This window comes from Drosophila miranda, chromosome XR (assembly GCF_003369915.1).
Source record: "Drosophila miranda strain MSH22 chromosome XR, D.miranda_PacBio2.1, whole genome shotgun sequence".
In the NCBI taxonomy this organism is placed as follows: Eukaryota; Metazoa; Arthropoda; class Insecta; order Diptera; family Drosophilidae; genus Drosophila; species Drosophila miranda.
The window spans coordinates 15,197,768-15,211,090 of NC_046674.1; the positions used below are offsets into that span (position 1 = coordinate 15,197,768).

The following is a 13,323-nucleotide window of genomic DNA, read 5'->3' on the forward strand; positions in this document are numbered from 1 at the left end:
ATAATTTGACATTTCTGCGGTCACATTAAAATCAAATCACATTAAACCGGTAAATTGTGCTTTTTTTGATGGAACCGGCAAATAAAAAATCCAAAATGTCGAATCACAGCAAGTTCCACCAGAAAAATAAGAAAAAGTATTTCCAGAGCAACAAGCAAGTGCTCCAGGTCGGCCAGCGCGGTTTTTTCGCCACTTGCAACATCAACGAAAAGGGCTGCGTGCGCGAATGCTACAACTTGCTGAACCATTACGCTGACATTCTGTACGGCCCCGAACAGCCGAAAGAGACAGAAAAGAAGCAGTCCGCTGGCGAGACTGGAAAGGGTTCTGGATCGACCAGCGACGACGATGACGACTTGGAAGCGGCCGCTGCCAAATGCCGCGAGACTCTCACGCAGCGCAAGGTGCGCTTCCAAAACGTGGAAACCGGCACCACCAACTGTATCTTTATACGCACTCTTCTGGACGATCCGGTTGGGCTGGGCAAACACATTGTCGACGATATAACCACCACTGGCAAGTCGATGTCGCGCTTTGTCCTGCGCCTGGTCCCAATTGAGGCCGTTTGCCGCGCCAATATGCCGGACATAATCGCCGCTGCCGGGCCGCTCTTTGACAAGCATTTCCTGAAGGAGCCCACCAGTTATGGGATTATATTCAACCATCGCTACAATCAGCAGATCAAGCGAGATCAGATAATACTCGACCTGGCTGATTTGGTCAACTCCAAGAACGCGGGCAACAAAGTGGACCTGAAGCAAGCCAAGAAATCCATTATTGTAGAAGTACTTCGCGGCTGGTGCCTGCTGAGCGTGATCGACAACTACTTGGAGTCCAAGAAGTACAACCTGGTCGAGCTGGCCAATCCGAGCGAGAAGAAATCGAATGGTGACGTCGAAACCAAGGCTGAAGAGAAGTCTGTGGAAGAAGCAAAGCCCAATGATGAGGATGCAGCCGAGGAGTCAGACAAGGACAGACCCACCGATGAGACTGACAAAGCCTCTGCCGCCTCTCCTGCTGTGCAGAATGAATAAAACTTTATAGAAGTTCCTCGTTAAATTTGTTCTTTCTTTAATCCATCAACGCTTAACGGCTAACTTTGGAGTGTATGCTGGCCATATCCGTGTCTAAGTCATGTGTGTGTAAAATAATGTAGACTAGAGCCTCCTCTATGCATTCCGTTTGAGCAGCAGGCCGACTGTGCTGGCTATCTTCTCGTACGCCATGAACATGAGCGCGGCAGTGAGCACGGTGTGGAGAATCTTGGCCTCCAGGCCACGGAACAGACCTCGAACTCCTGTGTGCTGCAATATACTGATCATCATCTCCAGAGTGCTCTCGCTTTTTTGGCCCGCCTGTCGGGACGTTGAGGGCGCGGCTGTAGCCTCCTTGCTGCGATGACGCAGCTTGGTCTGCACCAACTGCAGGGGGTAGGTCAGCACCGTGGCAAAGGCCTTGGCAATGGCCCCGATGAAGAAGAAGCCCAGGCTGCCTACCTCTCCACCGGTGAAGGTCATGATGTTCCGTTTTAACAGCTCGTACATCATGAACTGCAGCGCAGGATTCGAGACGAGCATCAGCGAGGGAATCGTTCCCGACCACAGGCCGGCGAGACCCTCTGTTTTGGCCACATACTTAAGACCCTCCACGAGACTCTTGTAGTGCTTGTTGACCTCATCAGAGGTCCCGGCCACGTTGCGCATGCGCAGTCGCGTGTTGACCACCCAGAAGGGAGTGGTTGTAAGGACGTTGATCACGCCAGCGATGCAGCCAAGCAGCAGATCCTTCAGTGCGCTTTGCTGCGATGCTTTTCCATTCGAGGCCAGCGCCTTGAGGGCATGGAATGTGTAGAAATAAACAAAGTTCGAAATGCACAGGCTCTGGAGAACTGGACCCAGTCCGCGGTAGAGCGACTGGAAACCCTCGCCCAGAACGATCTCCTTGAGCATCTGCATGGTGCTGCGCACCTCACCAGCGTCCTCCACTGAAATTAGACAAAGGGAAGCATTAATATTGTGGCCACAGAACTTAAGCTTCTGATTCTCCGCTAATTTAATGGGTCACGAATATAGAAAGTAAAGCTACCAACTGAACCTTGGACCGTAATATGATAATTACCGTACCTAATTTCGAGAAAGGTTTTTGACGTTAACCCTATACTATTCAATTTAGCAACACAATGCCCACGCTCATTATATTCTATGCCAAATGGAATGGATGGTACACACTTAAGAAGCGCATATCACTGGGACGGGACCCATCGATATGGTTCGAAAGCAGACCAACATATCTCATCTATACACAAACCACGAAATTGGATTAGCGGGGGGAAATTGATTAGTGGGTCTCGATGGAGTTTGAACTCTCCTAATAATAATACTTATTATCTATGTGTGTGGGTCTGTTATGGCTTATCTTGGCCATTGAGATTGGTTGCGGGGCTCGGTCAGTGCCTCAGACTTACGTTGAAGGCGGGAACGCACCGTGTCCAGTGGGTAGAAGGTGCTCATGGCTATGCAGCCACCCTATTTACAAAGAGATGTTGGTATGGTAATTAGCGTGATTTGACCTTTAACCGGCAAATATTTATGCACTTACGGCAGCACCGGAGATGGCATGCACCCAGTTTTGGTAGCTAAAAACTTGACTGAGCTTCGACGGGGCCACCATTGTGTCGTAATTGCTGTCGCGTCGCTGTTATTTGTTTATTTATTGCACGGCGGTGGCGTTGCGCTTAGCGTCCGGCGGCGTCCTCTGGTAAATGTTTAATGATTCGCCGCAGTCCAGCCGGCTTCGTAGTTTATAAAATTTAAGGCACGGGGCAGCGCAGTCGCTTGGCTGTGTGGTTTTTCTCAGATTAGATTAACTTAACGATACCTACACGCAACTTGATAGGGCGGGGGCGTTTCTGGGCTTCGAAGCCTTTGTTCTCGCTGCTCCCGAAATGCACGGAGACGTTGTAATATATCATTTACTCACATATTCACGTATAAATTTACAAATAAATTAGCTTACAATATATGTAAACATGTCTATGTGTTGTGGGATTTTGTGCGTTTCGGAATATGGTCTCACTAGAGCAGTGTTGTGAAGCGTGCTGGAAATGGTGTTTTTATTTAAAACGACTTAAAATTACTTTTTTTTTTCAATCATAATAACTAATCATCAAACTTAATCATAGCTAATCAAAAAAATTAACAACTCTATACTAAAGAAGTTGATCAATAAGGCACTTCTCCCGACGTGGCTCCAGGCGCGGTTTCTTCATGAAATTAACTCCCGTTTCACTGCTGCTGTTGAGTAAATCCGCCGCTTTGCGTTTTTGATTCTGGAAACGACAAAAATATACATTAGAGTGATAGGAAACTATGAGATGCAGGCGAAACTATTACCTCGTGTTCCTCCTCTGTTAGCGTGGCAAACACAAAGTTTTTGGCCCTGGCCGTCTTCACGGAAACAGTTCCCGCTGTTCCGTCCACATCGCCAGCACCTCCCTTGGTAAATCCAGCCAGTTTGGTGAGTGTTTCGTTGTCCCGCACGAGGAAGGAACCACGTACCGTGCCCTTCTGCTGCCTTCCAGTCACAGTCTTTGAGATCAGGAACGGGGAGCTCTTCTTCATCTCCACCGTCGTCTTCTTGGCTGTGATAATGTTCAGCCTACGAATAGAGTTTCCGGAATTGCTGGTGTTGTTCGCCACGGCTGGAGATAGGGGGGTGGCACCCTCCTAAATGATACAAATTCAGAAACTGATATCCATACGATAATCGATCTTGCACTCACCGCTTTCAGTCCATTCTCCAGTAGGAGCTGCTCGCGTTCATAGCGAATCTTGCGCCACATATGCTCGTTCTCCTCATCGCCACTGCCCTCGTTGGCCTCACCGTTCTCAGTGCGCTGCTGATCCTCTAGACTGAAACCACTATCGACATTTTTCCAGCGAAACTGGCGTTGTCGTACGGCTCCCTCTTCGTCCTCGAAAAGCATTTCTTTGATTTGACGCACCTCCCGTATATCCTGGTCGAGCATTTTGCGTCTGCGAAAGAAAGCAATCCCAATGACATTTGTTTGTTAAGTCTATCCTACGTTTATACTTACGCATGGATTTGTCCGAGTTCGCTGCGTAGCTTTTCCCGATCGAACTCATCTTCATCGCCCAGTTCTATGTCATAGGTATCCATGTTCTTCTCGTCTTCGTCGGCGGAGCCCCACTCAGACTCGGATAATTCCGCCTCCTTTTCCATAAAGTTTGATGCTCGCAGCTTGCGATCTTTTTTTGTCATTTCTACAACGATTTCATTCTCCTCGGAGTCATAGTCGACAAAGGTTTCGGGTATCTCCTCCACTGGTTCTGAATCGCTTCCCAGCGGCTCCACCTCCTCCTCGTCGCAGTCCTCGGCATCGCTCTCTTCGTCATCGGAGAAGCCCAAAGCTCTCTTCTTTGGCTTTTTCTTGGTGAGTTTCTTGTTGCGCGGCTTCTCTGTCTCAAGGGGTTCCTCCTTTGTCTCCTCATCACTGGACACAATTTTGTTGGCTACCTGCACCGGCTGGGAGTCTTCTTTAGGCTGTTCTGTCTGCTGCGTGGGCTGCTGTGTTGCAAAGGTGCCTGAACAGAGGGACTCCAGTTCTTCGGGGGCTTGGCTGCTTGCCATTCCAAATTGTGTCATGGGAATCTGACTAATCAGCGCCGTGTCCGTGGAGGGAGCTGCTGATGAGCCCATTTGGGATTGCGGGAATTGGCCAGAGCACAGGTCGAGCAGTTCATTCTCCTCATCGCTGGCAGTGCGCCGGGTCTCCGCATCGAAAAGTTTGTGGGCGGACAGTTGAAGCTGAGTGGCCGTCATGGGTGTGGCATTGCTGGGCGGCTTTGGAGTCTGCAGAAGATCCAAGTCGTCCTCATCAGAATTGTCATCATCCTGGAAGGCTCTGATGATTCGATTCCTCTTCTTTCCAGCTGGATTCTCCTCCTCTGGCTCACTTTCTTCCTCACTTTCACTGCTGTTTTCCGATTCAGGTGTAACATCTTCAACTTCAGCATCTAATTGAACATCCTCTTCAGCATCAGCTTCATCCAATGCTGTTTCCTCGCCTTCTTCTAGTATCTCCTCGTCCTCATTGATGGCCACTTCAGAGGGGCAAGGCTTTTCATCCGGCTCGTACTCCTCATCCTCATCCACATCCATGCCTTCCTCTTCGTCGTCTTCTGCTGCCCTTTCCTTTTCCTCTGCCTGCTTTTTGCGCAGATCTTCCATGCGCTTCTGCGTGATACGTGACTTGAGCTGCTCTTGCATTTTCACATAGGCCGATCCAGGCGTGGCATCCTTGTTAACAGGCTCCTCCTCATGCAAGTGAATGTTCACCTTGGACATCTCCAGTTTCCCATGCGCCGTAGACAGGATGCTAAATGGAAATTGGCGTTAGTCGAGGGTGTTAAATGGTGGCATTTTCTACTCACTTGACAGTCTCCGTGGTCTTGTGCTTCTTGGCCTCTCGTGTTTTCATCAGACGTTGTAGCAAATCGTCAACTCCGGTTGATTTTTTGGCAAACATGTCGCCCGTTTCCAGATCAATCAGCATTGTGGCATCTCCTTTCAACGAGGGACTGACATCCGTGCTTTTCTCGATCTTCAGCCGTCGAATGGCCTCACTTATCCGGGGAGTAGCGGGCTTAGAAGGCGGCGTGGTATTAATAGTACTCAAATCCAATCTGGGCAGCTCAATAACTTCCGTGACGAGGCAGTCTTTGGTGGATAATCCCACCCCTGGTTCTGGTAGACATTCGCGCATCTCCGCGAACCTAAGGGCAGCTGCAGCAGAAGTAGATGCTATTGGCTCTTCCACCTTCTCCTCCTCCATAGCAAGGGCTTTCAATATTATTTTTATTTCTTCTGACTGCTTCTCCACTTCGTCTAAGATGTCTGCCGCTTCATCCATTACACCAGGATTATCTTTCATCTCCACAGACGCTTCATTGTCGTCCGAACCATCCTCATCATCGGGTTCCGATTCGGACTTGAAAAACTCAGTGGCCTCCTTGGCGCGATCGTCCATTAGTTTTCTGCGAATGTACAAATAATGAAACACAGCTTTCCGATGGATTCTACAGTACTTACGCATATGCCTCCAGTTCCTCTCTGTTCATACGCAGGCCCATCGATTTCCTTGGCTGTTTGCTGGGCATGGGACTCCCCCCGGCCATGGCCGTGGCCAGAGGTGTATTGATAGTGCGGCGGCTAAGAAATTCCTTCAGGGTACGCGGTTTGGGCTGGTGGTAGGGCACACTGATGTGCGCCTCGCGATGCAACCGCTGTTGCTCGCTCTGAATGGCCTGCATAGTGTCCAGCGCTTTTTTAGCCGATGCCTAAGAAAATGGGGAATCGGAATTTGGTTAATGCATTTTCCAATCTCTATTGAACGGAGAAATTTACCCGCACGGCCTTGGCTTTCTTAGGTGCCTCGGCGTGAACTTCAGTGGCATTCTCTTGCTCTCCGCCGGACTCCTCTCCGTTGCTTGGCTCCGGCTCAGATTCAGAGTCTACTAGACCTTTGAGTTTGTTCTTTGCGGGACTAGTTTTCTCACCGCTTTGCTCTTTCTGGGATTCGTCATGGCTGTGGCTTTCGCTGTCGCTGTCGGTGTCCATTCGTTGTTTCTTTTTCTTTTCCCGCTTGTTCTTTTTCTTTGGCTTGTCCTCTTCCTTGGGCCCCTGCTGCTCTCCCTCACTGTCCGTGTCGATGATGGCAGATATCTTCTGCTTGGCTTTGGGGGCCATATACTCCTCATCTTCTTCATTAATGTCTGCAAAGCGATGCCTACTGGACTTCGGCGAGATCTGCTCTTCTGCCTTATCGGGTTCCCCTTCGTTTTCGTCATCACTGTCTGGGAGACGCTGTCTTCTGGATATGGGGGATATCTGTGCCTCTGCCTGGTCCACCTCTCTAAACACCTTCTCCTGCACTGACTTTCCATCTTCCTCATCATCGCTGTCCAGAAATCGCTGCCTCCTGCTCTTGGACGCCACTTTCTGGTCCTTTGCATCGGAAATCTCTTCATTTTCGCTGTCCGACATCATCAGACTCTTGCCACCCAACAAATCTTCAGCGGAAACGTTTTTCTCGTCTTCCTCCTCCACTTGCAGCTTTTCCATTGAGTAGTCTTCTTGCTCGTCATTTTCTGCAGCCGTTGCTGTTTCGGCAACCGTTTCGCTCATGTTTCTGGGTCACTTCTTTCGAGTTAAAGTAAAAAACACAACCAAAAACAATCTGAAAACGCACACTATTATGATTGTGTTTTGGCGCGAAATGTGTTGAAAGTCGCGGGAGCCAACAGCTGATGGGCACAGTGCTGTAAAGTGTTTGAAAACAAAGTGCTTGGAATTCTGTGGTGCGAAACACGGCTAATCGGATTGATTTCTAAATCGGAATTTCTGGCGAAAATTCCACAAGAATCACAGTATATCTGCTCTACACACAACCCACATTCAGCTAAATAAACTATTTAATGGCTGGTTTTTAACATTTTTACTATATTAGTGTTGCTAGGCATGCCTACAGGTGGCGCCCCTGAGCATGAATCATTATTTGAAAATTTAAAAATTCCTGTTGCCAAATCTATTACCAAAGTTTGATTTAAATCTGTATTACTCAAAGCTAAGTGTCTACAATTTAATTTAGTGCCAATCAGTGCAACAATCTATACAATTTACATGTTAATTCATATGCAAACCAATCAAATCAGACACCGTGAACATCTGCAAGGCAGAGCCAAAGCATCACATCAACCTTTCCACAGTACAGCAAACGAAAGTAATCAGCGAATGAATGGATTTGCATATCTAGAGGTACATATACATATGTAGCTGTTCTCTTGTTGCTGCTGCTGTCTCTGTGATTGTTTGGCTGGGTTAGCGAATTGTTGCAGTTGGGTTGCTGCCACTGGCTGGCAGCGATGCTTTCTCCGCATCTCTTTCTTGCGCCCGGCCATTTCTCTTTCACAGTTTGCAGCCCCCCTAGAAAGGCTGGAGGTCTTTTGGCTTAGGGTCATTAAGTAACCCACTGCTGCTGTTGCCTAATGATAGCCCTCGTCGAGGGCCCAGCGACCCATGTGTATCCCCAGCCCATCTACCCCCCTCCCCCCCAATATCCGACTGAATAAATAGCATTAAAATGCAATTATAAATGGCCTCAGCCACAAACGCATCCAGTCCAGTCGACTTCAGGCTTTGATATCAATTAACGATGGTTTCTCGGCTCTGAATGAAAGCAAAAGGCCGAAACCCAACAACCAAAACCGAACCGTTTTAATGGGTGTCAAATTCCCCAAAGTCTTTTCACTTTACACGCTCCAAAGATCGCCGCATTCTGGGCTCACTCACACATTCATTCTTCACGAAGAGTCCGTTCGATTTTGATTTGATTAATGCATTTTCGAATGTCTTGGAACGCGAGGGGGGTGACAAATGCCGGGTTGCGCAACGCCACCGATGAATCCTAAAAAATACAAAGCGTTACGTTACACAACATTTAGAAAGATTGAAAGAAAGTCAAGCACACACATGGGCATCGCATCATTTATGTATCTTATGGTTTCCGCTTTGCAAATTTATAATATATTCCCATAACCATACGCAGCAGGGGCTTAATCGGTCGAGAAATTAGCGGGGTATTGACAACTCTTTGATGCTCTCACTGGGAGCGGGAGAAACTGATGGAGATATGGCTGAAAATAGTCTATAATAGGTGTCTATGATTCTTTGCTGATTATGTCATTTTATATTCCATTTCATTCCCAGAAGAAATATCTTCAAGTGGCGGCTACTCATAGATAGATTAAATCATAATGCTCATGCTTATGGGCCATGAGCCAGGCATTTGTATCTTTTAGCTTCAGCTTGCGCACCAATTAGCATATTTTTAATAACAATAACAAGAAAAAACAACTCCACAATATCTCGACTTGGACCGAGCACAATTTCTCTTTCATTTGGCCAAAAAACCGCTTAACTAGCGGCCACTATCGTATCTGTGTATCTGTGATACGGAGATATCTCTGTCTGTGTCTGTGTCTGTGTCTGTGCCTCATCTTTTCTCATATCTGTAGCAGAGATTTTGCTGTTGGCCACTTACGGTATTTCTGCGCCTTGTTGTCGCTGTCGCTACCTAATTTGCATACGCACACAGCCAGATATCGGTGTCTATATAGAGGGAGATATACACATAGTGTGTGCATGTGCCACAGTGTGAAACGAAAGTGAAAATCGTCGAGTGTGAGTGTTTTGTGCTAAACGGAGAGACTAGCCAAGCCTAGCCCGAAAGATACACATAACTTCCAAATGTCTTGTATCAATATTGATAGCCCCCAAAAATCTTTGTGGAATTGGAAATTGGTCTTCGATCGACAGCAAACAAAGCCCAGCCATCAGGCTGATGGATGCCCGGCCTTTGTACACTGGAAGGCTTTAGGAAGCTATTTTTAAAACTCTCTTTTCTTTTTTTTAGCCAGGCTATATGCAGCTTATGCAATCGGCCATATCGGACGTAAGCCGGACACAGAGGCCTTTCAACGCTTTTCAACTACAGCTCTCGACTGGTGATCGGATCGGATCGGATCGGAGTGGATGCTGATGCTGATGCCGGGGCTTAGCTCTCGACTCTGTCTCTCGCAATTAAATGCAAATTGACATCCGCGGAGTCCAACAAAAGAGCCAAAGCTGATCCAGGCTTGTAATGTTGCATGTGGCACATGTATTGTAGCGTAGCTGTTCCTTGGCCCCAGACCCAGACACGCCTTTTGGCTCTGTCTTTCGTCTTTCGTCTGACTTTGGCTCTGTCTCGGGCCTTTCGATGCTCGATTGAGATTTTTGCCGTTTTGCTTTTAGCATTTCTTGGCTTTTGGCGAGTGAAAGTGATATATGGCGCATGACTCAGGCTCCGTCCACGGCCACGGCCACAGCTCGACTCCCATAAGTAACCCGAACCCAAGCCCCAACCCGTACCCAAGTCATATGCATAAAATAATAATTAAGCGCCATTTATGCGGCCAACCATCAGCAGAAGATATGGCCAAAAGGGCGCAGCAGCCGCCAACAACCGAAGAAACACCGAAACCAAACTCAAAATCAATTGACAAGTTTCATGGACACAGAGAAATTCACCGAGGAAGTGTCGTCGTGGGAGTAATATTACCATAGGGACAGAAAGAAATCATTCGAAATTAGTGAAGCTAAAATTCTTGGGTACCAATCGCCCCCCAAGGGAATGATATTATTATAAATATTGAAAAGCAATCCTAATTTCTGCTCTTAAATTTTCACTAGCTATTCTTTCTGTTTTAAAACAAGTACAATTTATATTTCCTTACATTGAATTATACCAATAAATCGACAGAATTTTGAACTCAATTCCATTCGATTAAAACAAAAGTAATGTTTAGAAGGCAATCATCGGCTAAATCTCTAATAAAAATCATGATTATTCACCAAGACGGCTCAACATTTTCTTGCCTCCAGATAGGAGGCATATATTTTGTTTGCCAAGCAGTAGACAAATTATCCAACAGTCTGGGGCCAAAGTATGCTGCCAGCACCTGATCTGCAGTTATTACAGTCTGGAGTGGAGCAGCATTCCCCCCCAGCATTCACCATCGTCTATAGCTGCAAAAGTTCATTGTCTTTATAAATGTGTTTTAGGGCCTGGCGACAGACTCAACCCAACGGAAAAGCCTCCAACAATAACAATAAAAGCCATAAAAACACTCAACAAATTGTGGCCCAGCAGCAGCAGCAGCAGCAGCAGCAGCAGCGACTGACAAAAGAAATGGAAAGTAAAAAAAGAGTGGAGATCAGATCTGTAGAGCGTTCGGGACGCAGAGGTGATTCCATTGAGCTCGTTGACCGGGAGACCGGAGACCCGTGCTGGGGTGCACGGAGGGTGGAGGGACTTGCATAATGATTGACATTGTTAGGGCCAGACCCCGGTCGACAATAATTTGCCGATAAACAATAAGAGCTTAAATTGTGCTCCGTTATAACTGCACTGGCATCGGAAAAGGTGGGAGAAAGATACCAGCATACACCCGAATCTCGCAAAACACCGTAGGCCAACAGGTTTCAGTATTTTCCAAAAAAAAAAACTCAACAAAAATTAACTAAATGAACTCGGGATTACCTCGGGCTATTGTTGTCAAAATCAAGTGAGAAATGTAGGAAACGGCCGAAAGATAAAGATTTTTGGGGGAAATGGTAAACACGTTTAGTGTTGGACAAACTTTTATTTCATTTTTTAATATAGTTTTTATATTGTTTTTATGTTTGCATAAAGTGTTAAGTAAATTGTAAAAGGCAGTGGGAATATTTGTATATTTTTAAGGAGTTCTTCTGCAACAGAAAGACATGAAGATTTGTAACTGGAAGAAGAACTTTAATGTATTCTAGTTATACGATTTGTATATCAAATTATCACATTTATCACCATCAGATGGTTCTAGAAAAATGCAAATAAAGAGTGAGAGTAAGTGGAGATCTGAGTATACTCGAACCAAGCGCTGTTAATCATTCAATAAAAGGTTGGTTCATGGAATGCTTAACTCTTTTCCAGATATTGCCTTACTTTCCCTTACGAATTACATCACATCTGAGTTCTCTACGCACAAACCATTGCCTTTCCCAACCAAGCGAACTCCAAGCGAACCCCCCCGGTTCGGGGCTTAATTTTCTAGAAAGAAAAGACAAAACAAACCGAAACCGAAACAGAAACAGAAACCGAGCTGGATCTGGGCCTGCCCACGTACCATCGAGATCGAGATGCGTCAGGCCGTGAGGCATATCCGTAACTCAATTAGCATGCCAGGCACGTCCCTGACCCAATTCCGTTTTGGATGGCGGATGGCAGGGGCTGCCAGCGTAACCACAGCGAATCACAAAAAGCATTATTTTGAATTCAAACAAACGCATTTATGCTGGTGCTGGTGCTTGGTGCTTGTGCAGAGGATCTACGTCATTCGAAGCCATGCCTGGCCCCATGCATGCCCCATGTGTGCTGCGCTGTATGTGAATCACCCCGGATCCAAGGCAGGGCAGGGCTGCGATTGGCACTGCATGAAATCGAAACCCCCAGCACACGGAACTTTCGATTTCTTTTGGTCTGGCCCAGAGGCGGAGGGCCAAGCAGACAGACAGCAGACCCTCCCTCCATGCTGTCATCGCTTGGGCAGCCAAGGTGCTTTGGCCAAATGAAAGTTCACAAAGATTACTTTCTTGGGGCTTGGGCTTGGGGCTCCGCCTCGAGACGGATCAATTGTCGTAGATACATTTCGCATTTGGTATCTCTCTCTCCCGCTCGGATTTGGGCATTTCTATTTAATCATCTGCGAGAGTGTGCCGGCCCGATTGGCAATTTGTGTAAGCATTTTTGTGCCATTTCATCATCAAAAATTGGCCAAAAAATATCTCCCAGTGGAGTCTGGTGGCGGGTGACACATTTGCTTTTGGCAAATTGATCAAAATTGGCACAAAGTTATTTGTCGGTTTCTTGGTTTGGGTTTTCTTTTCGTTTCAGTTGTGCAATGCGGAGCATTACCTGGCCCCCAAGGCATTCCCAAATTGGCCAGAAATCATTTAATGGCTGCGTTTTGTTAAAAAATCTTCAATCATTTATAATAACCACAGTTTCTTGGAGCATAATTTAATTGAATTAAGTTTTAAATGAAATGCTGGTTGCCATAGAAATGGGAAAATCGTAGAAAGAGATTTCAATACTCGTACAAAGTATTAATAAAAACTGCCTTGATTTTCGAAAAATTCTTGAGATTCTTTGATTTGCTTAAAATAACAATGGAATATGGGGAAAACTTTCACAACTCATTCTTGGGGGAACCTCTTTTGAGAACCTATAAAATAAACAAAGGAATCACAGCCCCAACAGTTGTGCAAATAACACAATCAAATATTTCCACTTTTATTCAATTAATTTCTCTCGAACCAAACAAAAGACTTAGGCAACGAACTTGCTCGTTCAGATAAATCAACGAGAAACAAGGGTACAAAATTCCATTTCGAAATGATTTCTTTTATCAAAAGTGCAGGAGCAGCCAGACAATAAAATGACTTAATAAACTTATTAAATAAACAAAAAGGTTAAATTAACAAAAAAAAAACAAAAAAAGAAGCATTTGCCGCAGCGGCAGGCATTCCGTTAACAATAATTACATATGCATTATGTCATTAAGGGGGGTGGCGGCGGTTGGGATTGCATAATCATAATTTAATTTTCCAATGCATTGGCCAGAATAACAAGAGGCGTCAAGAGTCAGCCGCACACCCCACAGCCAA

The 13,323-nt window shown here is 46.2% G+C and overlaps 3 protein-coding genes across 3 annotated transcripts; 1 reads left to right on the forward strand and 2 right to left on the reverse strand.

Annotated features, from left to right (window-relative positions):
* The first annotated feature begins 22 nt into the window (after nucleotides 1-22).
* On the forward strand, nucleotides 23-1,059 carry LOC108151793 (THUMP domain-containing protein 1 homolog). Its single transcript, XM_017280641.2, has one exon. It carries the CDS (start codon nucleotides 69-71, stop codon nucleotides 1,032-1,034), a length of 966 nt encoding a protein of 321 aa, XP_017136130.1. The 5' UTR covers nucleotides 23-68; the 3' UTR covers nucleotides 1,035-1,059.
* On the reverse strand, nucleotides 1,048-3,026 carry LOC108151794 (peroxisomal membrane protein PMP34). Its single transcript, XM_017280642.2, has 3 exons — nucleotides 2,599-3,026; nucleotides 2,465-2,525; nucleotides 1,048-1,984 (listed from the first exon to the last, which is right to left on the reverse strand). The coding sequence occupies exons 1-3, from the start codon at nucleotides 2,668-2,670 to the stop codon at nucleotides 1,170-1,172; spliced, it is 948 nt and encodes a 315-aa protein (XP_017136131.1). The 5' UTR covers nucleotides 2,671-3,026; the 3' UTR covers nucleotides 1,048-1,169.
* A 57-nt stretch (nucleotides 3,027-3,083) lies between these two features.
* Nucleotides 3,084-7,289, reverse strand: LOC108151790 (claspin). Its single transcript, XM_017280639.2, has 7 exons — nucleotides 6,427-7,289; nucleotides 6,112-6,359; nucleotides 5,454-6,056; nucleotides 4,097-5,398; nucleotides 3,782-4,034; nucleotides 3,393-3,725; nucleotides 3,084-3,328 (listed from the first exon to the last, which is right to left on the reverse strand). Exons 1-7 carry the CDS (start codon nucleotides 7,204-7,206, stop codon nucleotides 3,209-3,211), a joined length of 3,639 nt encoding a protein of 1,212 aa, XP_017136128.1. The 5' UTR covers nucleotides 7,207-7,289; the 3' UTR covers nucleotides 3,084-3,208.
* Nucleotides 7,290-13,323: the final 6,034 nt, after the last annotated feature.